General features: G+C 42.0%; 1 protein-coding gene across 2 annotated transcripts in view; it reads right to left on the reverse strand.

The window, feature by feature from the left end:
- The window catches only part of LOC122564386 (doublecortin domain-containing protein 2-like), a 218,204-nt gene that overhangs the window by 130,669 nt on the left and 59,647 nt on the right, over positions 1-27,888 (reverse strand). For both annotated transcript variants that reach the window (XM_043719167.1, XM_043719166.1), the window contains exons 3-6: positions 22,722-22,798; positions 15,781-15,912; positions 12,052-12,198; positions 1,448-1,502 (exon numbers count right to left, since the gene is read on the reverse strand). In XM_043719167.1, the coding sequence (XP_043575102.1) occupies positions 1,448-1,502; positions 12,052-12,198; positions 15,781-15,912; positions 22,722-22,798 (411 nt within the window). The remainder of the gene's footprint in view (positions 1-1,447; positions 1,503-12,051; positions 12,199-15,780; positions 15,913-22,721; positions 22,799-27,888) is intronic.

The following is a 27,888-nucleotide window of genomic DNA, read 5'->3' on the forward strand; positions in this document are numbered from 1 at the left end:
GTCCTTAACAGCAGAAATACTTTTGCTTTGGAGACTACAATTAATCAGGGTTGAGGTTAAAAAAATAGTCTTGATTTGCTTTAGCAAAAAATACCAGAAGCAGAAAGTTTTAGAAGACGCAAGTTTGAGGACCTACATTAAATAATATTTGGTGAATATAGAATTTTGCCAAAAAACAAAAGACTGATTACAGCCATGTCAATTAAAATGGAATTTTAACATTTAATTTCAGAAGACCATTGAAATTGCACCAAGGTTTAAGTTTCTGTACGATTGTTGAGAGTAAAAGGGTTACCAAGTATTTTTGATAGTTGTAATAAGACCATTTGGAATAGTTTGTGTACTGTGTAATATAGCTGAAAATGTGTTGCTGGAAAAGTGCAGCAGGTAAGGCAGCATCTAAGGAGCAGGAGAATTGACGTTTCAGGCATGAGCCCTTCTTCAGGAAGGGCTTGGCTCATGTCCGAAACATCGATTCTCCTGCTCCTTAGATGCTGCCTGACCTGCTGCGCTTTTCCAGCAACACATTTTCAGCTCTGATCTCCAGCATCTGCAGTCCTCACTTTCTCCTGCTGTGTAATATAGTTTATATCACATGAAAGAAAAACCAACGCTCCTTTGTTAAAAGTATAGTGAAAGCCACTTGCAAAAACATTCATTGACTGTCCATCATGGTAAACACACATTAAAAGTAAAAAGACTTACGGTCTATCAAGCCGTGCTTTAGTTTGGGATCTGACTTGTCAAGAATTACTATCACAAGGATCATAACAAAATCGTCTAGGGAATAATGGGAACATTACCCAGAAACAAATATTTTAGAATGACTCCAACAGCAAAGTTATTTCAAGGTTGTAATTTCATCTTCAGCCATCTAAACTTTAAGATAAGAAAATAAGAACTAAGAATTGGAGTGAGGCATTGGGCTCTTTGGGCCTGGTCTACCATTCAATACAGCCTAAATAAATTGTTGACCTCACTCTGCCCTCTTGCATCATACCCTAATCACTGAATTATTTCGATATTAGTCGTCCGTTTTAGGTCCTGACCATCAAATGCTTGTGTAAATCTCTTAATTCAACTTAATTAAAATGTCACAAGCTGGTGAAACCTCAGATGGTGACTGCACTCCAGTCTTCTGCTCAGCAAATGGTTGAGGCAATGTAACAATGCAAGTTTGCTTTTATCCCACAGAGTGAAATATAACTCACTACCACCATTCCCATGTATTGCTAATATCTAGTTTCAGAACTGCATTGAGGTTAACCACTCGACCGTTCAGCCACAGTCACCCTGTGCCTTTGGAAATCCAACTAAAGAGACAGAAATAATAAATTGGAAAACAACCATGCAGTTACTCCCAGTGCATGATTACAATTCCCATTTAATACCTTTCAGTAAAATGACAAAGTAGTAGATTTATAGCATCATTAACACAGCAACTCACGTGTTCCTTACTCTTCTTAGATCCAGGAATTGGAGGAAGTGAAGCAGCCTTTGATCTAAGACGGAAACCAGAGATTAACTTTTAGACCTTTGCATCACTTTATTAAATAGAAATTACAGCTGAGATCATTCTGCCCACCATGTTCATGTGTTCATGCAATATTAACATGAGCTCTAATAGCTCAGGCAGTAGAGCATCAGATTTTTAGTCAGACGGTCCAGGGTTCAACTCCCTGTTCAGGTTCAGGTTTAAAAACTCATGTAAATTATACACACCCTAAGCAAGCAATTCGGGCTGTAATTAAAATGACTAAGATAGATAGGTTCTTGATTAGTAAGGGGATCAAGTGTTGTGGGAGAATGGGGCTGAGAAACACATCAGCTATGATTAAATTTTGTTCCTATATCTTATGGTTTTCTAAAATGAAGTTTCCAATTGTAAGGTCATTATCCTGCTCTTTCCTTGTATGTTATCATTGCTTCTTTACAAATAATTAACAAATGTCCTCTAAAATAGTTAGATTCTTCAGGCTCCATTTTTGGCAATGCCCCATTCCGACTGCCAGAGGGTACATTCCCAAGACCTGAGCAGAGGACTGAGGTGGTTCATATTTCAACAGAACTTGAGGTAATTGAAGCTTTTCTCATATTGGGTTCAGAACCTCAAAGTTTCCCACGTGCCACTTCACAGCGACAGCAATCTCTAGCAATGCATGCTTAGACTTAAGTGGTGGTCTCTGACAGTGACTTCACTCTGCTGTCTTCTCTCCTCATTCTCAGCCCCTGAAATGACATTGAGGTCAATAAAGTGCAGGGCAGCCTTGCCTCATTCATTGTCCTCCTGCTTTCTTCCATCATAATACTTCTCCTGGAATGAGTTCAAAGCTTTTGAACAAAGTTCAATGTTTTTCAAGGCAGCCACAGTCATTGCTGTGGTTGTGTGTCTAACTGAATCTCTCACTTTATCTGATCTGTCTATTTTCAACCTTAGTTTCTAATTGGGCAGGAATCTTTACTCTATACCAGTTTAGAGCATTTTGCTCATTGCTATATTTCACACTCATTCTGAGCTTCATCGGGATGCTTACAGTCTCCTGCCCTACATTACCTTTCCTTTATGCTTTTGCCTCACCCCCTCAGCCAAAGATAACAGGGTCATATTGTGCAGACTTGACTTGACATTCAGTGCAGACACAAAGCTAGGAAACTTGCTACAGTTACAGTTGTCAACAGACTTCAGTCAAATCAACGGGGATAGCTTTCAGTCAAGGCCAGTCTCCAATACCAGTCTAAGGCCTGCTTGGGGTAGTCAGAATCACAATCCTCTCTACACAAGGTGTAAGGAGCCAAGGCTAGAGCAGCCAAATACTAGGCAGCCTTCCACCCAGCCTGAATCTTTCTGCCTAGCTTTCTTCCTAGAATGAAGGAGGTCAGTATTATAGGAAATGGAAACGGGTGGCACAGGGGTGCAGATGGGGAGACAGCCCAACCAAATTATTGACTTTCACCCGCCATTGCTGTGCATTCGTTCAGATGTCTGAAACTGGATCAACCTGAGTGATAGCCTTAGACCAAACTGGCAGGGTCTGGTACCATGGCGTCCTCTGTTAGTCCTAGGGAAAAACAAGTCCTGTTTCTCCATCACCCATCCAACAGCATTTCCAAATCACTTCCTACAAGGTAGGATGCCAATTTCCCCTTGTCTGCCAAATCCTGGACACACAGCAAGAAATGTGCAGTGTAGCTCTAGGCTGACAGTATTTGTACTGGTACAGGACTGACTTTTCATGATAGCATGAGCACAAAGGATGCTGGTCTTTTGGCAGGTATCCACTGACTGGAGAGTTGCTCTGGGAATGAGGATAGAGTCAGAAGCCAGTGACGCCATAGGGGCAGGGTAGGCAGTTAATGAAGCAGATTTGGTAAGATACAGTGAGAAATCCCACTGGGTCTTACAGCAAAAGTTCCTCAAAAAGAAATCAACATAACTCGCATTTAGCCAACAGACTTACTCTTCAGCCCTTAGAGTTTATGGACACATCAGCGCAAATAAAACAACTGTGTTGGAGTAAACAGAACGCAAGTCATTTTGCAGACCAATTCTATCTTAAAGAAAAGTTGAGACAAAAACACCTCTTTCGACCAGGAAGTTATAGTGGACAGCAAGCATAAACTTTTTGCCATATTATGTATTCAAAATATCAAATTTATTTTGGTGCAATTGAAGAATCCTGAATGGATTACATTAAATAGCAAATATTCATAAAAGATTGTAAATTCATTCTCAATTGCCCAAGAATCAACAAAAACAAACAATATTTTAGAATTCTTAAGACTGGAGTTTGCATGCTAGTATTGGTTAATTTGGACAAATTGATCTTGTTATATTATACCTATAGATATATTTAATCCTGAAATAATTTTGTTAGACTGAAAACTCCTCAGGGATGTAGAATTTTGGAGGCATTTCATTGTAGGACCCAGTCAATAGCTAGCTATGCTGCCAGAAATCCTTTAATGATCCGAAGTCTCTCTCTTACTTGAGCTTTCAGGCTAACAATAAGCTTCACTGGATAGGTCCACCTTGCCAGAGGCAAAGACAATGGAACCGTTGCCAGAACATAATCAAACATATGGTGAGCAGATCAGCCTGCTCCTATCTCAAAGAATTCAATTAATTCTTATAGAATAAAATAATGCAGAACAGAAGGAGGCTATTTAACCTGTTACGTTCCCACTAGCCCAGTCTCTCTTGCTACCCATTTGGACATTAATATTCTCATATTTCCTTTCTATAGGACATTCTCTCACCCACTGGTGCCTTCCTGCGTTAAAAGTATCTGATGCTATATTTAAAGGCCAATCACGTGCTCCTTTGAACTGTATGATGTGCGGCTCAAAAGTCAGCCTCTTTAGAACACTGTCCATGGTAGTGAAAGCATGCCAGTTCACCTGCAGTACACAATAGGCAGCTTTCATTCAAGGAGGTTAAAACAGTACTCTCCTAAAGTGGTCTTGGCATGATGGCACGGAGCGATTGTTCTGTCCCCCCCCATCACAACTTCCTCCTTTAATGGCAGCATATCAGCCAGGATGGTGGATTGAGCAGTGGGTGGCTTGCACAAGCTTCTGCAGCCCTTTTCTGTCCATTGCTGAATTGTTTACTTTATGCCCGAGAGATCATGAGGTGGCAGTATAATGCTAGGTGTTAAAAATGATAGTGCCAAGCCAGATCATGAAGGGTTAATTGGCATGACAACAAACAATTGAAGAAATTGAAAAAATTACACGGAGAGCAGGCCTGGTGCAATAAGCCACCTGTCTCGGTTGGACGGTCATTGCACTGACCTTGGCGGGGTGCTGAGAAACAGACTGTTGTGCAGTTATCACAGACACCTGGAGTTAGTTTTTCACAATGGAACACCTGAGCAAGTACCAACAGTACTAAAAAAAAAGGTGATGCAGCACGTAATATTAAATTCAGATTATTATTAATAACGGGGTCTTTGTCCCACTCATTGGACTATTCCCCTTTGGCTTGGGGTTGGCAAAACCAAGGACATGGATCTTCTCCATCGAGCTGGGGTTTGTGAAGCCAGTGCCATGGAATCTAAGATAGAGATCCAAGTGTCACTATCACCAAAGTCCCCAACAGTTAGAAGGTAATGTGAGATTCACTTGCATTTTTTGTATATATCCACATGTGTGCGTGTAGCTTATGTGAATGGATTCACTCATATATTCAGTTTACATATGTCTGTATTATATATAAAATAGATTAAGCTAATAAATTGGCTTCATATTAAAGTGCACGTGGCTTTTTGTACGAATTTTGATCAGATCCACTAGGTACGTTTAGCCTAACTATACCAGCAATCAGCAGTCAAGCAAAAACAGTTTGGCTTTCAGGAGCTCAAGATATCTCACTTTTGAGTACTGTTCATGAATAAAAACATTATTGTCATCAACTAGTTATGTCACATGTCTGGGATGGGGGTATTTGAACTCAAACCTCCTTGCCCAAGGTAGGGACACGACCACTGTACCACAAGCCTCTGAGTATTGTTGATTTGTTGACATAACCACAATGGAGGGCAACTATACTTGATTGTCCATCCACTGGAATCCTGATAAAAGGGGTTACTGTGATTGGCCAAAATATGCAAGATGCAACTCCATCTAAATCACCACCCCTTCCATCCCACCCCCCATGAATTCATCTCCTGTTTTGACTGCAGCCATTCTATTTCAATAGAGTTTTGTGCGGAAAGACTGATTCACCCGTAGCATCTAAGATTCAGTGGCCCAGCATTTCACTACCACATTCTGTTCCATCTTTTCCAGTTCACAATCCCTGCAGACCTGTTAGCCTCCATAGTCTCCCTTCTTGGTGTGTTGGCAATCATTATCACCGTTGAACATCCTAAGCTTCCCCCATTGCCCCGTTGAGTCTTACCTGTCCCAGTATCAGAGCCACCTGCACCTTAATGATTCCTGTCCTTCAATAAAACCATATGCTCGCCACCCATACACTTCCACATCTCCAAATACAACAGTGAACATCCCCTATCCTTTTGATAATTCCCTCCACTTCATCTGCTCTAACTTTAACCCTAACTGAGCCCTGGAGTTTGCTAACCACACTGAGGCTCTAAATACAGACCCTTTATCTAATGATTGCAAGCCAACAAGGCCCAGACACATTGAAGCCAAGCCCTTCAAATATCTTGAGCAGACCCTTATTCAACCGTCTCCATTCTCCTCTTGACTCCTTTTGTACTTCCATGTTTTTCAGCCAAATGATGTCCCCTCTCTGTTAGGTACCAAATGTGCTTTGAGGTGGCTCAGGCAGACAGACAGTCTGCTTGAGTGTGTCAACCGCTCTTGGAGAAATGAAACTGCAAGTGCATTTGAGCATCATTTAGAGCCATATTGTTACAAGGACTAAAGAGCAAGTATTTACACTAAGGTGGCTGAGAAACTGCTGCTCTTCAGATACATGCCTGCATTTTGATATTGCATCTCTGAAGCAACAAGTTTCTCAAATGTGTCAAATTAATTGGAAAGCCAAGTTAATTCCAGTGAGTTTTCATAGACTTGAAATGCAAATACTTACTAGCTACTCAATGGCTCAAATACATACTAGATGAGCTTCCCACTACCTGTTGTTGATATATAGGACCTGCCACCTGAAGAGGAGAACCTAATCAATGAAGTTTATCTCAATAGTAAGAAACCTTTTTGGCCTCTTACTGACAAATTCACCCACCCACTATTCTTCAGTTTTGTGGAGTGCAGGTATGCATATTGAACAACATAAGGTTTTCAAGAGTTGTGCATAGGGCAGTGATGGGCATAAGCACATATCTAACAAGTCAACAGTCATCACTTTTCAGCACAGCTCCTTGGGTTATGTAGCTAGTAAATAATACTATTTGATCATCTCATCTTGACAGGTTTCATTAAATATGACAACTTCCAAATCTGAAAACAGATCTTATGGGTAAGTGTAAAGCACCACCTTCTGTCAGACATGTTATATAGGTAGTGTACCACTGAAGTGTATCCTAGAGAGCCAAATGGGACAGTGCTCCTCAATCATACCCAGTTCAAAAGTATCTCCAAATCAGCAGTTAATAGAACTTTTTTTTTAAAATGTCACAGTCTCAAATTCTTGTTCACACAATCAATTTCTGAATTATTTGTCCATCATAAAATCTTTGGAAATGTTGGAAAAAAGAACATTGAAAAATAGTTAGCAAAAAACTGCAAATGTGGAGCTTATATGGCCAAATGGTTTTGATTGTAGCTCTTTAACAGATGAAGCAGCACAGGATTTCCAATCCTCATTGTCCACCCCTAGCCCAGTGCTTTTTCACTTTGTGATCCTCTTTCTGGAAATTAACCCAAATCCAGAGTACTTGAACTGTCCAGCCCACAACCTATTAAGGTTAGCCCTGCACAATTTTGCCCAAAAATTTGCCTGTGGTTTTATGCCATTGTCAGGGTGGCACAGTGGCTCAGTGGTTAACACTGTTACCTCACAGCACCAGAGACCTGGGTTCAATTCCAGCCTCGGGTGATTGTGCGAACTCCCCACACATTCTCCCAGTGTCTGCGTGGCATTCTTTCAGATGCTGTGGTTTCCTCCCACAGTCCAAAGATGTACAGGTTAGGTGGATTAGCCATGCTAAATTGCCCATAGTGTCGAGGGATGTGCAGACTATATGGATTAGCCATGCAAAATGCAGGATTATTGGGTCAGGGTGGGATTCTCTTTGAAGGGTCTGTGTGGACTTGATGGGCTGAATGGCCTGCTTCCATACTGCAGGGATTCGATGATTATGAATATAGGTACTGGACAAAACCAATTTCCTTTCAGGACAAAATATATGTTATTTCCTGATAATTCTCCCTTTGTTAATACAATGCGTCATGGGCCTCTTAAAACCAGGATTTATTATTCCATCTGATAGATGAAAAATCATTTATCTTAAGTTGCTATGAGTGGAAACAAAGAATAAAGAAAATTCCAGCACAGTAACAGACCCTTCGGCCCTCCAAGCCTGCATTGATCCAGATCCTCTATCTAAACCTGTCACCTATTTTCTAAGCTAATTCCTTTGCTTCCTGCCCAATCATGTATCTATCTAGATACATCTTAAATGACGCTATCATGCTCACTTCTACCACCTCCACTGGCAACGCTTTCCAGGCACCCACCACCCTCTGCATGAAGAACTTTCCATGCATATATCCCCTAAACTGTTCCCCTCTCACTTTGATCTCGTGAACCCTAGTAATGGAGTCCTCCCTCTGGGAAAAAGCTTCTTGCTATCCACCCTGTCGATACCGCTCAAGATTTTGTAGACCTCAATCCTGTTCCCCCTCACCTTCCACCTTTCTAAGAAATATAATCCTAATCTATCCAACCTCTCTTCATAGCTAGAGCCCTCCATACCAGGCAACATCCTGGTGAACCTCCTCTGCACTCTCTCCAAAGCATCCACATCTTTCTGGTAATGTGGCAACCAGAACTGTACACAGTATTCCAAACATGGCCGAACTAAAGTCCTATACAATGATAACATAACCAGCCAACTCTTGTACTCAGTACTGGTCTGGTGAAGCTTGCCATATGCCTTCTTGACCACTCTATCGACCTGATTTGCCACCTTCAGGGAACAATGGACCTGAACACCCAGATCTCTGTATATATCAATTTTCTCCAGGACTTTTCAATTTACTGTATAGTTCGCTCTTGAATTGGATCGTCCAAAATGCATCACCTCGCATTTGCCTGGATTGAACTCCATCTGCCATTTCTCTGCCCAACTCTCCAATCTATCTATATTCTGCTGTATTCTCTGACAGTCATCTTGACTATCTGCTACTCCACCAATCTTAGTGTCATCTGCAAACTTGCTACTCAGACCACCTATACCTTCATCCAAATCATTTATGTATATCGCAAACAACAGTCGTCCCAGCACAGATCCCTGTGGAACACCACTGGTCACAGATCTCCATTTTGAGAAACTGCCTTCCACTACTACTCTGTCTCCTGTTGCCCAGCCAGTTCTCTATCCATCTAGCTAGGACACCCTGGACCCCATACGACTTCACTTCCTCCATCAGCCTACCATGGGGAACATTATCAAACTCCTTACTGAAGCCCATGTATATGACATCTACAGCCCTTCCCTCATCAATCAACTTTGTCACTTCTTCAAACAATTCTATTAAGTTAGTAAGACATGACGTTCCCTGCACAAAACCATGTTGCCTATCATTGATAAGCCCATTTTCTTCCAAATGGGAATGAATCTTATCCCTCAGTATCTTCTCCAGCAGCTTCCCTACCACTGACGTTAGGCTTACCGGTCTATAATTACCTGGATTATCCCTGCCAACCTTCTTAAACAGGGGACAACTTTAGCAATTCTCCAGTCCTCAGGGACCTCACCCATGTTCAAGGATGCTGCAAAGATATCTGTTAAGATCCCAGCTATTTCCCCTCTTGCTTCCCTCAGTAACTGGGATAGATCCCATCCAGATTTGGGGACTTGTCCACTTTCATGGCTTTTAGAATACCCAACACTTCCTCTCTCCTTATGCATTGACCTAGAGTAATCAAATATCTATCCCTAACCTCAACATCCATCATTTCTCTCTCCTCGGTAAATACCGATGCAAAGTACTCATTAAGAATCTCACCCATTTTCTCTGACTCCATGCATAACTTTTCTCCTTTGTCCTTGAGTGAGCCAGGTTGAAACTTTATTGCTGGAACAGCACAGCAGGTCAGGCAGCATCTAGGGAACAGAAGATTCGACGTTTCGGGCACATGCTCTCTCCTCGGTAAATACCGATGCAAAGTACTCATTAAGAATCTCACACATTTTCTCTGACTCCATGCATAACTTTTCTCCTTTGTCCTTGAGTGAGCCAACCCTTTCTCCAGTTACTCTCTTGTTCCTTATATATGTGTAAAAGGCTTTGGGATTTTTCCTTAACCATGTTTGCTAAAGAAATCTCATGACCCCGTTTAGTCCTCCTAATTCCTCATTTCAGATTGGTTCTACATTCCCAATATTCTTCCAAAGCCTTGTCTGTCTTCAGTAGCCTAGAAAGTGTGTATGCCTCCTTTTTCTTCTGAGCTGGTCTCACAATTTCACCTGTCATCCATGTTTCCCTAATCTTACCATTTCTATCTCTCATTTTCACAGGAACAGATCTCTGCTGAACTCTCTTTAAAAGCCGCCTACATATCAAATATGAGCTGCTCCCAATCTATATTCGCCCGCTCCTGCTGAATTTTGCTATCATTGGCCTTCCCCCCAATTTAGCACTCTTCCTTTAGGACCACTCTCATCTTTGTCCATGAGTATTCTAAAACTTACGGAGTTGTGATCACTATTCCCAAAGTAATCCCCGACTGAAACTTCAACCACCTGGCCCAGCTCATTCCCCAACCCCAGGTCCAGTATGGCCCCTTCCCGAGTTGGACTATTTACACACTGCTCTATAAAACCCTCCTGTATGTTCCTTACAAATTCTGCTCCATCTAAACCTGCAAAACTAAGTGAATCCCAGTCAATGTTGGGAATATTAAAATCTTCCATCACCACCACCCTGTTGCTCCTACATCTTTCCATAACCTGTCTACATATTTGTACCTCTATCTCACGTTCGATGTTGGGAGGCCTGTAGTACAGCCCCAACATTGTTACCACATCTATCTATTTCTGAGCTCTGCCCATATTGCCTCACGGCTCAAGTCCTCCCTAGTGCCCTCCTTCAACACAGTTGTGATATCCTCTTTGATCAGAAATGCAACTCCTCCGCCCCTTTACCTCCCTTGCTATCCCATCTGAAGCATTAACATCCTGAGATATTTAGTTGCCAGTTATGCCCTTCCCTCAACCAAGTCTCAGTAATAGTAATAACATCATACTCCCAGGTACTAATCCAAGCCTCAAGTTCATCTGCCTTACCTGCTGCACCTCTTGCATTAAAATAAATGCGCCTCAGACCACCTGTCCCTTTGCGTTCATCATCTGCTCCCTGCCTACTCTTCCCCTTAATCACGCTGACTTCATTATCTAGTTCCTTACAGGCTTTAGTTACTATCTTCTTACTGTCTACTAACCTCCTCATTTGGTTCCCATCCCCCTGCCACATTAGTTTAAACCCTCCCCAACAGCGTTAGCAAAAGCACCTCCGAGGACATTGGTTCCAGTCCAGCCCAGGTGTAAACCGTCCAATTTATAATGGTCCCACCTCCCCAAGAACCGGTTGCAATGTCCCAAAAATCTAAAGGCCTCCCTCCTGCATCATCTCTTAAACCACTCATTCATGCTGCCCATTCTTTCATTTCTACTCTGACGAGCACATATCATTGGAAGCAATCCTGAGATTACTACCTCTGAGATCCTACTTTTTAAACTTGCCTCCTAACTTCCTTAATTCTGCTTGTAGGACCTCATCCCATTTTTTACCTACATCACTGGTGCCTATGTGTACCACGACAGCTGTTTGTTCACCCCCACCTTGAGAATGTCCTGTAGCCAATCTCAGACATCCCTGGCCCATGGACCTGGGAGGCCGCATACTATTCGGGAGTCCTGTTTTTGACAACAGAACTGCCAACTACTCCCCTTACAATTGAATCCACTATGACTATAGCCCTTCCACTCTATTTCCCGCCCTTCTGTACAGCAGAGCCAGCCACGGCGCCATGAATCTGGTTACTGTTGCCTCCCTGGTGAGCCATCTCCCCCAACAGTAACCAAAACGGTATACCTGTATCACCGCAGGGGACACCTGCACTGCCTTCCATGACAGAGGAACCCCCTTTCTTGTTACTTTCCTATTTAGGTGCAAAAGCGATTCTATCTCAATTGCCCTGGTCTTTCTGACTTGGATCCAGTGCCTAATATTTTATCACATTATTTTTAGATATTTATGATGACCCCAACAAATGCACCATAAGAACTAGCTTACAATTAAATTCGGTTAATAACACTTGCGTGGATAGAAATTCAGGTAATTTCATAACAGGATGGAAAGCTTAAAAGTGTAGACAAACAGGGCTAACCTTACCCATTAGATCTTCCTCGGTATGGTTTACTGAAAATCAGTTCACCATAGGGTAATTTCTTAAATTTATCTCTGCCCACCGCAACATAATATCCACCGTTCTCAAGCTCTGTGCCATCATTGATGCATCTTCCATCTAATGTATGAAGCCTAGAAGAAACACGAAATCATCATAGTGAAATAAAGTACGACTTAGACTTTGATTTGGCATAACAGTCAACCCGTTCGAAACTTGGCAATCACTAATAATTAAATAAATATAATAATCATTATATTTTAATGAGCATTTGGGATTACAGATGCAACACACAGAGTGCATAATATCAGCTTCATCATTAGGCTGCTTTATATTCAGTTAGCTTGCTATGTTAGCACTAAAAAAAAAATCAGCAGTGACAGAATTCTGAAGAAGATTGATTAAAATGCACTCACAACCCATAAATTAGACTTTACTGTCGGCTATTAAAAGCTTGTTCAAAAATGTGACAATTTTCAGAAATCTGGTGCACATAGACTTTTCTTGATACTTATTCATGAATAGGAGAACAACTAGAACATTTACCAGACACACAACAGTCACAGACTAGGAGAGCAACCCACATACCTTACCAATTATTGCCTGCATATAATCTTAAACCACGAGATAAGACACACACTGTGCACAATCCTCATGTCTTTCACATTATAAAAGATGGTAGTATCTAAGTGCTCAGGTCAATGAGTAACATAAAACACATTCGCGTTGCAGTATTCTAGTCCGGAAGTGAAATTGTTAACATAATAAAGTTATGGAGTTATGAACGGAACAGTAAAACCTTAGAATCCCAGCGGGAATCAATATAACCATCAACCTTGTGTCAGCATTTATGTAATATTTCACAAATAGAATGTTTTGTTTACAAAATACTTGTGATTTTTACAACAGACAAATAGATCGGTCTCGATGGCCCTGTTGCTTAAACTGAAACCAGGTTTATGGATGCATTGTGTCAGATTATGAGGAGTACAATAGCTCCAAAATCGCTAAAATACTGTGGATGCTGGAAATCTGAAATAAAAACAGAAAACTGCTTTCGAACCTTAGCAGGTCTGGCAGTATGTGTGGAAAAAGAAAAGAAAGAGTTAACATTGAGACTACAGTACCACACCAAAGAAGAGTGACACTGGAGTCAAAACATTATCTCTTTCCATAGATGCTGCCTAACCTGCTGTGTTTCTCCAGCTCTTTGTGCTTAGCTACATCAGTTAGTTTTCATTGTAAGAAATGAAAACTAATGGCTGAAGCAAAAAAAAGCTTGCCATTTGCATGTAATCTCTGAGCCACATTAAATTTCAGTTGGCTCATGGTTAACCAGTGGTAACTGCTTCATTAATGGAGTTTGAAGTGTGCAAGAGCTCTCCCCATGGGCTAGTTTTCCACCTCCAACTGTGGATTCCTCTTCAGAGTTGGAGGCAGAGCTAGGGTGGAGGTGGGTAGCCAGCCCTGGTCTCTTTGGAATGGGGGTTCACTGGGTATCGCTGATGATTGCATAAGAGAAGAGAAGCAATTAAGTGTCCAAGATTAAAGCTAGCAGAGGTTAATCATGACTTAGCATTGGTGGTAATGGGACAGCAGCACAGCACAGCACAGCAAATAGAACACAACGGCAGTGGGACAATACCACCTGGCCCATCCACCCTCAGGCAAAAGTAAGGACTGCAGATACTGGAAACCAGAGTTTAGATCAGAGTGGTGCTGGAAAAGTACAGCAGGTCAGGCAACATCTGAGGAGCAGGAAAATTGGTATTTCAGGCAAAAGCCCTTCATCAGGAATACTGACCTGCTGTGCTTTTCCAGCACCACTCTGATCTAAACCCATACACCCTCAGTCACTGCCACAGACATTAGCTCGGCCTTCTTCAGGGTGAACCCACAGAAAGCAATTGGCCCAGATACATTCCCTGGCCATGCACTTGGATCTAACTGGTGTGAGTATTTGCAGACATCTTCAACTTCGCCTTACCACAATCTGAAGTCCACACCTGCTTTGAGAAGACCACTATGATCCCAATGCCAAATTAAAATCATACAGCGTGTCTCAATGACTACTGCCCAGTTACTCTGACATCCATAATTACAAACTGCTTCGAGAGGTTGGTCACAGCTCACATCAATTCCAGCCTATCATCTTGTCTAGATCCTTTGCCGTTCACCTCCCAACACATTAGGTCCATGGCATACGGTATCTACCTGGCCCTACATTCATCTTGGAACAGATGGACAACAAGGATACCAATGTCAGGCTCCTACTTACTAACTACAGTTCTGCTCTCAAATGCCAAATTCCAAACAAATTCCTCATCTTCAGACTCTGCTCCTTGACCCCTGCAACTGGATTCTCAATTGCAGTCAGTAAGGGTAGGCAACCACACCTTCTTCACAATAATCAAAGACATTGGTGCCCTGCAAGGCTGTGTACTCAGCCTCTTACTAAACTCCTAATATACACACATTTGTGTGGCCAAATTCCACACTAACTCCGTTTACAAGTTTGCTGACAACACCGCCATTGTACGTCAGATGCTAAACAATGAAGAAGTGGAGTACAGGAAGGAGATTGAGTGCTTAATGGCACAGTGTAAAGACAATCATCTCTTTATCAATGTCAGAAAAATGAAGGAGCTGATCATTAGCTACAGGAAATAGAGTGGAGGGTACACCCCTGTCTGTATCAATGATGCTGAGGTGGAGATGGCCGAGGTGAGAGCATGAAGTTCCTGGGAGTGATGATCATCCAATAATCTGTCCAGAGACTTTTTCTTCCAGCAAAGAGGACCATATGATGGAACTGTTCAGGAGAGGTGTCAGTAATGATGCAGAAGCAGGCTAAGTCGTGAGGTTACCCCAGGTGAGTGAGTCAAAAGCACAGAGGTCAGGGGTTAGCAGTTTGGGAGGATGAGGTGGGTGATAGCCATTGAATGAACACGATGCATACAATAGTGAGAGTTGTACACCATCAATCGTGGTGCAAGGCTTATGTGTTTGCAGAGTTAGAGTGATTGGTCATTCTGTAAACGTGAGGCAGCAGACGGATGATGCTGACGCTTACTCCTACCACATTGGCATGCCTTGTATTTCACCTGGGACGTTGGATGGTCATTGTGGCCCAGTCTGGTTGAGCCAGGTGGCAGCACCTTCTTTGCCAATTCACTGCCCTCTTTTTCACCACCCCATCCACCAGTACCTCCAGACCCTTGTCAATGAAGTGAGGAGCTATATCACTCTCTAAATAACAGTGCAGGACATCAGTGTGAAGGGCAGTTCCTGGCTGAGAGTGTCTGAAGTGCTGCACAGCCGAGCTTGAAATACAGTGCCAGTGGAGTGAAACTTGCAAAGTCCTAACAGCAATGAGCAATTCTACTTCTGCAGAACAATTCCATGAGGTGTGCACCAAAGAACTGTTTGCATAATTGATACAATGCTGAGCAAAGAATACATGAAAAAAGTCATCATAGGTAAGAGTTGACCAGGTGCCATAAATCCCACTCACAAACAAATTTGCCAAAAATTAGCTTTCTTCAGCCCATTGATTTTGTTCCCAAATGAAGTGGCAACAATTGAGGCTTAAAAAAAGTCTGACTTGTCAGACAAACAAAACAGCATGATTCCACATCACTAACTGAACCAACATGCTCCATTTACCAAAGCCCCTAGCATCAGCATATTCAATGATTATTACAGATGGAACTTACTTTCTTACGGCTCCCGTTCTAAGGTTCACTTTCTCAGTGATGCTGGAAAGGACCTGTTCCCACTCGCCCAGTATTCTCTTCGGAATCAGCAACCGAGTAGCAGGACTTAGGAAGTCTCCATTTGAGAACACACTATGATTAAAAAACAGCAATGTATAAGAATGAAAACAGATACTCAGAACATTTAAACAAAAGGAGAAAATGTCAGTATTACATCTTTACACAATAAAATTTAGGCCTAACTTTCACAGCTCAGTAACCCAAAATTCACTATTTTCTTTTCTCCGAAGACTGCCTGTTGTCTGCTCAGGGTGCATGGCTCAGGTGGTAAGTAAATCAGATTGTGGTAGCAATGGATTAGGGAGATCACAGGCATGGAGTTTTACTGGAAAACTTGTGGTGCCTGGAGGAAACACTTTCATTCCTCTTAGCCCACAAGCTGTGCTGTAAAGGCATTTACCTTCTGGATTCCACCCTTCTGTCTCTCTTAAGGTGCCAGGTTTCCTGAGGCTTGGGAGACCTGGCCAATTCTGATCAACTATAATTGCTGTTTAAAATGAAGGCACACAGCCTTATTAAAACATGCAAATGACCATCTCGTCTCTTCCCAATTTGCCTCCATGAAAATCAGAAGGGGGCTCCTCCTTCAAACTTTAAGCTTTTAAACTTCAAAAGTGAAAACATTAAACTAGAGACGATAAGAAATAGGAAAAGGAGTAGGCCATTTGGCCACTTGAGCCTGCTCCACCATTCAATGGGATCATGGTTGATCCAATAATCCTGCCTTTCCCTATAACCCTTGATTCTCCAATTGATCAAGAATCTACCTTAAACGTAAATATACACTGGGACTCTGCCTCCACAGCTCTCTGTGGCAAGGAGTTCCAAAGACTCTCAACCCTCAGGTGCAATTCCTCCTCATCTCAGTCTTAAATTGGCAACCCATTATTCTGAGCCTGTGCTTTCAGGCCTTGATGTGGATGTCTGCACCCAAGTGTGTCACATGTATGTGGTAATAAAATGCTCATTTACTGAATGCAGAAAGAAATAATGCCATTTCATAAATGTGCTGTTTACTTGCCCAGTAGCATGTAGGCTCTTAACTGCATATAGATGCAGCAGTGGGAATTTTCTGTGGGAGCGGTGAATGCGCTCAAGTGAATGGTCAACAGGGTGGAAAAACAAGTCCTATTGTAAAGAGGCGGTGACCTGGTAACAGCATGGAACTTAGCTGATCACAGATCACTGGGTTTCATGTGACCCAAAACAAATCCCGCATGCTTATGTAACATAGATTTCCATTAGATTAATGGGACATCACATCAGAAGCTTTCAGCTGGTGGAGTCAATACAAAATGCAGAATGAACATGGAGTTTTGAAGAGGCTTTGCACTGCAGCAGCAGTGGTAACCTAACAAAGTCATTGGAGTATTCACAAAAAAAGTAGAAGAGCATAAAAGCAAAAATAAAATTTAAAAGGGGACAATATTATGTTCTCAGGCTGGATAAATTTCAACTTCGAGTGAAATTAATTGAACCAATCAAATTTCACAAAGTCACCAAGAACCCTGTAGCAGCTAAAGGGATAAGGAGTTTAGAAATGGTGGGTTTGTGCAAGGCACATGATAACGTTTCACATGAAGGACAACGTATGAGTATTTTCCATGGAGGTAGATAATGAAGTGAGAGGTAATTCTGAACCAAATTCTCTCTCTGCGACATTTCCTCCACTGAGGGTGCATTATTAACCACAGGTAGATACTTCCCACTCAATTTTTCCCAAATCCAGCATGATTTATATTACCCCAAGTGTAACAGGGGGCATTGCAGTGAATGGGACATGTCACACCTCACTAGGATTAGCATGCTGAGAAATCAAACATTCCTGAAGTCATCACAACAGTCTAAGATTTTATCAAAGCATGCAAAAATCTCCAATTTACAAGTTTGTTTACGCCCAGGTGAACAGAAAGCACAGATTCCACCGATAGGTAAGCAAATACGAATTGTTGACATATAACTCTCTTATTTAAACTGTAGTCTTCTTACAAATCCCCTACCCCCCCCCCCCCCAATACATAGGCACAGACACACAGAGGCAAAAGGGTTAGGGTGTAGGGGTGAGAAGAAACTGGAAAGGCACTTTAAAGGCTCCTGTCCACAAAATTTGCTGAGATGATCTTTTTGTTTGCCAAGACTTGCTTTCTTCAGTCCCTCTTCTCCAGGTACTTTTCACTTCCTTGCAAGATGTACAAAAGGAGTGGTTCACAGATTATAAATTCTCTGACTCATTAGTTAAAAGCAATAACTTACAGCGACTGGCAAGAAAAAATAAACTGGCTTTTTACAAGCTTCAGGTATTTTTTATTCCAGAGAGACACTTCACCTTTACCTTCAGGAATTCCGAGGGCTTCTCACAATATCATTTAGAACATAGAACATTACAGTGCAGTACAGGCCCTTCAGCCCTCAATGTTGTACCGCCTTGAGAAACCAATCTGAAGCTTATCTGACCTACACTATTCCATTCTTGTCCATATGCCTACCCAATGACCATTTAAATGCCAATAAAGTTGACGAGTCGACAACTGTTGCAGGCAGTGCGTTCCACGCCCCTGCTATTCTCTGAGTAAAGAAAGATACCTCTGACATCTGTCCTATATCTTTCACCCCTCAATTTGAAGCTATGCCCCCTCATGCTATCCATCGCCATCTCAGGAAAAATACTCCCTGTCCACCGAATCTAACCCTCTGATGATCTTATTTGTCTCAATTAAGTCACCTCTCAACCTCCTTCTCTCCAACGAAAATAGCCTTAAGTCCCTCAACCTTTCCTCGTAAGACCTTCCCTCCACACCAGGCAACATCCTAGTAAATCTCCTCTGAACCCTTTCCAAAGCTTCCAGATCCTTCCTATAATGCAGTGACCAGAACTGCACGTAATACTCCAAATGCGGCCGCACCAGAGTTTTGTACAGCTGCAGCACGACCTCATGGTTCCAAAACTCAATCCCTCTACAAATAAAGCTAACACACCGTATGCCTTCTTAACAGCCCTATCAACCTGGATGGCAACTTTGAGGGATCTATGTACATGGTCACTGAGATTTCGCTGCTCATCTACACTACCAAGAATCTTACCATTCTCCCAGTACTCTGCATTCCTGTTACTCCTTCCAAAATGAATCACCTCACACTTTTCCACATTAAACTCCACTTTCCACCTCTCAGCCCAGCTCTGCAGCTTTTGTATATCCCTCTGTAACCTACAACATTTTTTGGCACTATCCACAAGTCTACCAACCTTAGTGTACAGTTTACATCACCCAGGAAGTAAACACATAGTTGGTGGAAGATCACCACTCCATAACCCAAATTAGCTATTTTTTGCTGAACAAATATCATTTTTTTTTACAACTGCATGTGCCAGCCTACCCACAATTCTCCACTGGTTGAACAAAGTGTCAGTGTAAATGCCGCATACAATATGTTTCAGTAGTACAGCTTTTACGTAGTACAGCAATTCCTTCCACAATCCTTGGTCTTAAACCAATCCATTCCTCATTTCAGTCCACTATCAAAAGTGGAGAAAAATAAAAAAAGATACAAACTGAAGACTAGGCACCGCATACAATTGCAATGAGCTCATGTCAGCCATTTTGCACCATTCCTCAAGATGAATTAAAACCCATATACACCCGAGTAAACTCTCAATTCAGTCATTTAGTGCAAATCATCTGTTCAAATTTAAATTTTAATCACTAAAAAAATTTTCCTTGCTCATGTTATCTAATTCAATTGATTGGATAACTCCAGTCTTAAACACAGAATAACCAAAATGTCTCTAGCTGATAAAAATATGTAGGCGGTTAACACCTTTTTCTTTTCAATTGAGTTTTTCAAATGAGTAGGGTGGCATGGTGGCTCAGCGGTTAGCACTGCTGCCTCACAATGCCAGGGTCCCAGGTTTGATTCTAGCCTTGGGCGACTGTCTGTGTGGAGTTTGCACATTCTCCCCTTGTGTGCGTGGGTTTCCTCCGAGTGCTCCGGTTTCCTACCACAGTCCAAAAATGTGCAGGTCAGGTGAATTGGCCATGCTAAAATGCCCCATAGTGTTAGGTGCATTAGTCTGAGGGAAATGGGTCTGGGTGGGTTACTCTTTGGAGGGTCAGTGTGGACTGGTTGGGCGAAAGGGCCTGTTTCCACACTGTAGGAAATCTAAAAAAAATTGTTTGGGAGGAGGTAAAAAGGATTATTCATTAAATGGTAGAATGAGCAGGTACCATCATCTATCTTTGACTTAAAGTAGTGACAGTAATTTCACTGCTGTTATCATGTTTACTTCCATTGTTAAACAAAAAAACAGGAAGTGGCCAATTCAACCCCTAGCTTAGCATCTGTTATATGATTCAATTAAATCATGATTGATCTGCACCTCAATCTATCATGTGTTCTCATGCTTCGATAAGAAAATTCATCTATTTGATTTGACTTATTTTCACACATACCCGAGTACGGTGAAAAGCTTTGTTTGTGAGCAGGACTGGCAGATCATTGTAAGCAAGGATGTATAGAGTAAAGGGTGCTAAGAGGGAGGCATGCAGGTTACACTGCACAGAAGCTGTGCAAAGCAAAATCAACACTAACAAGATCAACATTATTTGAAGTTAGAGAATCCATTCATCTGTCTAACAATGGCAGGGAAGCTGTTCTTGAACCTGTTTACGCATATTCAAGCTTCTGTATCTTCTGCCTGATGGAAGAGGTTGTAGGTGAAGTTGGAGGGAGGGGTCTTTGATGAAGTTGGCACCCTTTTCGTAGCAATGAGTAATATAAATAGAGTCCATGGATGGGAGGTTGGCTTCCGTGATGGTTTGGGCTGTGCACACAACCTTCTGTAGTTTCTTACAGTCCTGGGCAGAGCAGTTACCATACCAGGCCATTATACACCCATCTTTCAATCGGTGCATCCATAAAAGTTGGCAAGGGTTGTTTGTGGCATGCCAAATTTCCTGAGCTGCCTGAGGAAGCAGAGGCATTGTCCTGCCTTCTTGACAGTCATCTCCACATGGGAAGTCCAGGACAGATTGTTGGTTCTCATCACGCCTGGGGACTTGACTCTGTCAACCTCCGCTCTGTTGATGTAGATGGGGGGGTGGAGGGTGTTCTCCTCTTCTCTGTCTGAAATCAATGCTCAGTTCCTTTGTTTTGCCAAGATTGAGAAAGAGGTTGTTTTCATTGCACCATGTCACCAAACTTTCTACCTCCTTTCTGTAGTTTGACTTATCATTGCTTGATATCCATTCTAGGTTGGTGTCGTCAGCAACCTTGGCGATGATGCTCATTCAGAATTTGGCAACACAATCATGGGTGTACAAGAACAACAGCAGGGAGCTGAGAACACATTGTTGGGGGGAGGGGGGGTGGCTCCAGTGTTGAGGGTTGCTATGGTGAAGGAGCAATTATCTACCTTTGCTAATTGCGGTCTGTGGATCAGGAAGCTGAGGATCCAGTTGCTGAAAGTGGAGCGGAGACCCAGGGCTCGGAGATTTGAGATTAGTCTGGAGGGGATAATAGTGTTGAAGGCGAAGCTGTAGTCAGTCAGAAGTCTAACGTAGGTGTCCTTGTTGTCCAGATGTTCCAGGGATGAGTGCAGGGCCAGGGAAATGGCATGCACTGTGGACCTGTTATGTCAGTTGGCAAATCGTAGGGGGAATTGCAGCAGGTTGGCATCACTCTTCCAAAATTCTCAGCTGAGCTAATTTTGTGTGGGAGGAGTTTCCAGATTTCTACTATCCTTTACACGAAGAACAACCCTGAATTTCACCGATCCAATCTTAAAATAGTGCTCCATTTTTCTGGGCTCCTGCATCAGAGAAAATAACTTCTCTCCAACTAACCAATGAAAGCCTTCAAAACCATCTTAAGCATTTCTAACTAGATCTCTATTTCACTTCTCTATGCAAAAGAATACAAGCAATCTAATACAACCTGACTTTTTATTCAACCCTTAGAGCTCAGCTTTTGATGCAGTGCTCTCTCAGAGCAATGAACTAAATTTATATAATCAGAATTGAGGAGAGGAGAGGATACTTCTAATATAAATCAGTGACTCATTCTCCACTGGAGGTACACGAGACTGAAGTCACTGTAAAACTCCAATTGTCCCCAGAGTTAATATTGGGATTAAATATTTGGATAATTGCAGGTTTAGGAATATCAAAAATGTAGCCCAACCATGATCTAAGTTTTTGATACGAGGTTATAGAATCCCTACAGTATGGAAGCAGGCCATTCAACCCATCTAGTCTACACCAACCCTCTGAAGAGCATACCACCCAGACCCACCTCCCTACCCTATCCCTGTAACACTGCATTTCCCATGGCTGATCCACATAGCCTGCACGTCCCTGGATACAATGGGCAATTTAGCATGGCCAATCCACCTAACCTTTACATCTTTGGACTGTGGGAGGAAACCGGACACCCAGAGGGAACTCATGCAGACACAGGCAAAATGTGCAAACTCCACACAGACAGTCACCCAAAGGTGGAATCGAACCCACCTCATTGGCACTCTAAGGCAACAGTGCTATCCATTGAGTCACCATGCCTTCTCTTAGATACATATATCTCTGAAGCAACACAAACACAAAACAGTAATGTCTTGCAAAGCACTTTCCAAATCATAACTAGCTCAAAATTGCATATTGACCAAATTTAGGTAAACAAATACAATAAATTGTGGCAATTTAGAACTGGATGTCACATCCAGTGCTCATACTAAGCTAATGCGACAAATGACAGTATAGTGAAAATATCAGATGTGTTTGGCACTGTCGATCCATCTGTACATGGTTAGTCCACAGAGCATGATAATTGTATGCAGCATTATTCCTACTGAATTGATTACTCTAAACCAGTCTTGGTTCTGTACTCACCAAATAATGCACGGCTCTTGAGTCGGCTTTCGAAATCGCGCTGATGCTATTATCCGGCTGTGAGCAACTGGCTTGATCTGAACAAAGAAAATGTGGATTTCATCTGTCACATTGGTTCTTAATTCAGGACTTTCAGCTAAACTCTGAGACATTTACAATTCTTAAAATTTGACTATAAATTGGTGTAAAATGTGCTGAAATGTGTTTTAATCCTTGGAACCTGTACAGAATCTTATATTCTTAATATACAACCTACTTGCAGCTGAGACCTATATGCTCTGTTCTCCATTAATATTCCAAAAATCTCCCTAGAATAAATGCAGCAATCATTGGGGTGGGGAAGAGCACTTTGACACCAAAGCAGATGGAATGTGAAATACACAAGTAAAAAATAACCAGGAAACAGTTGTTTGAGCATGGATACCAGCCTGAAAAACTGGGTAAAAGAATTAGTTTGTGTAATATATATATGAACAGAACAGGTTTACAATTCTATTACAATGAACTGATACACAAGGTTTCTTTCTCTCAATATATATGCACAATCATGTGGCCTTAGAAATTTAGGTGGTAAAGGGGTGTGTGAGTGTGCATGCGTGAGTGAATTTTTGTGAGGCCCAAGGCACTCCTAATATAGAATCTCAACTTCATCATCATGAAATTGGCTAGTTACAAAGAGAGGTCAGCTCACATGCAGACTGCTTGGAGATTACAGTCAACAGCTCCAAAAAGAGAACAATATAGAAGGAAGGATAACAGAAAACAAGTAATGGGCATGTGGAAGACTGGTTTTGAGATGATTTTAGAAAAGAACAGCCTTGCAGTAAGAATTTCAAGCAGGTGTTAGATACTTTGCAAATGCAAATATGTGGCCCCAAAACCTGTTTCAGGCCTAGGTACAGCACACCAATGTTTTGGCTTGAGCCTTAATGGCAGGAAATAGACTTCCAGTACAGAGCTTCAGCTTCCTGCTGAAGAACATTTAACAGCCAAATTTCTAGGTTACAATCTCTAAGGGAGGATAAACAAAATCATACCACTTAGTTCTGCAATCAAATGATTGAAAATGCAATCACTGTCAAAAATATTACATGATTGACATTAATTTACTGCCATCACAATTATGACTTTATAATACCTAAGCCACTCGAGATTGTGATGTTGAATTGCTCACATATACAATTGTTTTGAAACCTGAAGGCACTCTAATCATTTTTTTTTACTTACAAGACTCCATTTAATTAGCCAATAATAGTAGGGGTGGGCACATTGTTATAAAATCAGCCAAAGGACACATTCAGTACTGAATCAGCACTCTATTAGCAATAAGTGAAAACAACCCATTTCCAGAATGATGACAGCAATCACTTTCTGCCAGGTTAGATTACGTTAAATATTGTATGTTGTATATATGTATTTAGGATCTGTGAATAATAGTCTTGGTTCATTCACCTACAGTGCCCCCACCTCCAAAGTAATACATACACAATTCACCCTTTATTATCTATTAGTGTGGATGTTTTCATGCTTCAGTTAGTCACAAATACACAGTTTAAAAGCGTTTTACCTTAAATGTGGTGTTTTACTTCAACTGGTGTCCCAAAACAGAAGAATGAGCTTAATTTGTAAATGAGTAATGGTTGAAGACATTGGAATTTGAAAATGACTGATCAATATAGCAACCAGCAATCAGCCATGAGCAACAAGCAGCCATTGGCAAGGTTTTAAGAACTTCAAAAATTCTCCTTTCAACTGCAAGGTTTGTGAAGGTTTGTAGCTCAGGTTGAGGTTTAGGGTGTAGGTTTGCTCGCTGAGCTGTAAGTTTGATATCCATGGATATCCAGCGAGCAAACCTACACCCTAAATCTCCTTTCAACTCTTTATCTGTGGGAAATGGATCCATAAACAACAGCTACTGTCAATTACGGCAATTCATTGGGTCATTTTGGATCAATGACCCAAATTAATAATGTCCTTATTTGAGAAACTTGGTTAATTCATAGACCAAAGGAACTGGGCGATAGGTCCAGGCTTTGGCATTCCTCTGCAAAATAAACTTTTGTTCTGAAAAGGGCCTGATAATGAAAGGCTGAGGATGTCATCATAACAAATGTTCAATTTGCCCATATCAAACCCTCCATCATCTGAGAAAGGTGTTTTTCTCCATTATTCTTTTATGGGATGGAAGTGTCACTACAAGACCAGCAGTTGTTCTAACCCTGATTACCCTCTAGGTGGTGCTGGTGAGCTGTCCTTTTGAAACACTGCATTCTTGTGGGAAAATCTTCTTGAAACTTCAGCAGTTCGGGACATTTGGCCTCGGACCTTCAGGTGACCATTCTCCAAGGCAGATTTCAGGACAGGCAAAAACGCAAAGTGGCCAAGCAGAGGTTGATAGCCAAGTTCAGTACCCATGGGGATGGCCTCAACTAGGACCTTGGATTCATGTCACATTACAGATGACTCCACTATACTATACACTCTCACACACACATGCACATTCCTACGGACCCATATACTCACACAGAACCTCTGTCAAACACAAGCTCTCTCTCATACGCTCACACATACACCCCCCATATTCACACCCACACATGCACCCTCTCACAGACTTATATTCCATTACACTCACACATAGACATTCATACCCCAACACACACATCTATATGCATATACTCAAATCAGTCTCTCCTGCACACACACATATATAAGTTTGTGGGGTGAATTTGTACTTGCAGAATTACATTTTATTTAGCTCAAAAGCTGCATAAATCCATGTAAGATTCTGTTAATCCCACTTTACAAATTGAATCAGTCTGACCTAACATTTGGACACAGACAAACTTTAACCTCACACCTTCAATGCATTATCTGAGCTGAGATGACACCTATTGTTAAAGCTAACTTGAGAATGCAAACTTTTAAAAAAAGTTCTGGGATTTACATATGAAGGAACCAAAACTAACATGGTCATTGTAAAAAATGAAAGACTTAAGCTAAATTTGTTTAATATTACATTCCATGACATTGCAATCCTGTTGCTATAAAGTCTGTGTGTTATGATTCTGCTCCATAACCACCTGATGAAGGAGAGGTGCTCCAAAAGCTAGTGCTTCCAAATAAACCTATTGAACTTTAACCTGGTGATGTGTGATTTTTAACCTTGTGGGAAAAGGTACCCTTACAGAACCAAATTGGGATAGTCTGTGTGACTATCATTGGCAGCAATTAGGCCCAAAAACACAGCAGACTCTCTTTGCTAAACATCAACAGAAAAAAAAAGTATATGTATATTGAGTTAAAATACAGGGAGTCTAGTTTAACCTATTCAGTGTAGTTTTACTTTACCTTTGCAAAGTTATTTGGACCAGAAATCTTGCTGAACATTGCAAGGTTTATTTGAACTTTGTTGCCAGAGATTGGTTGGCACACACAGCCCAACCCAGCGCACACTACGCCATCTGACAGTGTTCCTCTCCCTTTCCGCACCCAGGAGTAACACCTAGAAGCCATCGCCACCCCAGAAACCACCTGGAGACAGTGGAGGCACCTCTTGCAGCTCACTAGTGAGCTCAGCAGCACCCCAGACCCTACCGCCACCTCCAGCTGGCAGGATGCCAACCATGTGCAAACTCAGCAGCACCCTGTTCCTCCACTAAGGCTGCCAGCGAGGCTGGTGGGGGTACTCCGACATGGACTTTCTGCTGTCCAGACCCAGCAGAAAGAAGGAAATAATTTGCAGGTATGAGCACTTTTCAGCCAGGCTGTACACAAACCTCCAGAAAACAAGATACATAGCAACATCAAGACAATTTCTTGTATGATTAGTATTAACTGTAAAATAGCATTTCGTGTTTCTTAAGTCTGTTACAATAGTTTCTATTGGTGCCATATGTCTATGCCAGAACCCTTGAGCTAGGATTCAAATTTAAATACAGATTCCTAGACCAAGTCACTAAAGTTGAAGAGCTTCAAGGATAATGACCACAGCTCCAGGTGTGCAAGATTTTTAAGTAGGCTTATGAGCAGCAACATGGATGGTCAGTCGTGCAGTAAATAATGATCTGCTGCTTTCAGATCTCACAACCAATAAATGAAAAGAACAAGAATTCTTCATAAACTATTTCTAGCATGACTGTACAAATCTTTTTCTTTGAACACTGAACATGAAAATAAAGCTTGAAGAACATCCCGAAATTTTGACACACTACACATGGTCCCCAACTCCAAACCATCTTTGTAAGTTGTGAATAATTGCGGGGAGAAAGTGAGGTCTGCAGATGCTGGAGATCAAAGTTGAAACTTTATTGCTGGAACAGCACAGCAGGTCAGGCAGCATCCAGGGAACAGGAGATTCGACGTTTCGGGCACAGGCCCTTCTTCAGGAATGAGCAGAGAGTGTTCAGCAGGAGAAGATAAAAGGTAGGGAGGAGGGACTTGGAGGAGGGGCGTTGGAAATGTGATAGGTGGAAAGAGGTCAAGGTGAGGGTGATAGGTCGGAGTAGGATGGAGGCGGAGAGGTCAAGAAGAAGACTGCAGGTCAGGAAGGCGGTGCCGGGCTGGAGGAATTCGGCTGAGACAAGGTGGGGGGAGGGGGGATGAAGAAACTGGTGAAGTCCAAGTTCATCCCCTGTGGTTGGAGGGTTCCCAGTCGGAAGATAAGAAGATAATAATTGCGGTACCAACACAGATCCCTGAGGCGCACCACTCGTCACTGATTGCAACCAGAATAGCATTGATTCATCCCCACTCTTTGCTTCCTGTTGGTTAACCAATCCTCTATCCACGCTAATTCATCGCATGTAACACCTTGCATCTCTATCTCTTTTTGTGCAGCACCAAGAGTCATAGAATCATAGAGTCATAGAATCATAGAGGTGTTTAGCATCAGAAACAAACCCTTTGGTCCAACCTGTCCATGCCGACCAGATATCCCAACGCAATCTAGTCCCACCTGTCAGCACCCGGCCCATGTCCCTCAAACCCTTCCTATTCATATATCCAATCAGATGCCTTTTAAATGTTGCAATTGTACCAGCCTCCACCACTTCCTCTGGCAGCTCATTCCATACACACACAACCCTCTGCGTGAAAAAGTTGCCCCTTATGTCCCTTTTATATCTTCCCTCTCTCACCCTAAACCTATGTCCTCGAGTTCTGGACTGCC

This window comes from Chiloscyllium plagiosum, chromosome 29 (genome assembly GCF_004010195.1).
Source record: "Chiloscyllium plagiosum isolate BGI_BamShark_2017 chromosome 29, ASM401019v2, whole genome shotgun sequence".
NCBI classification, from domain to species: domain Eukaryota; kingdom Metazoa; phylum Chordata; class Chondrichthyes; order Orectolobiformes; family Hemiscylliidae; genus Chiloscyllium; species Chiloscyllium plagiosum.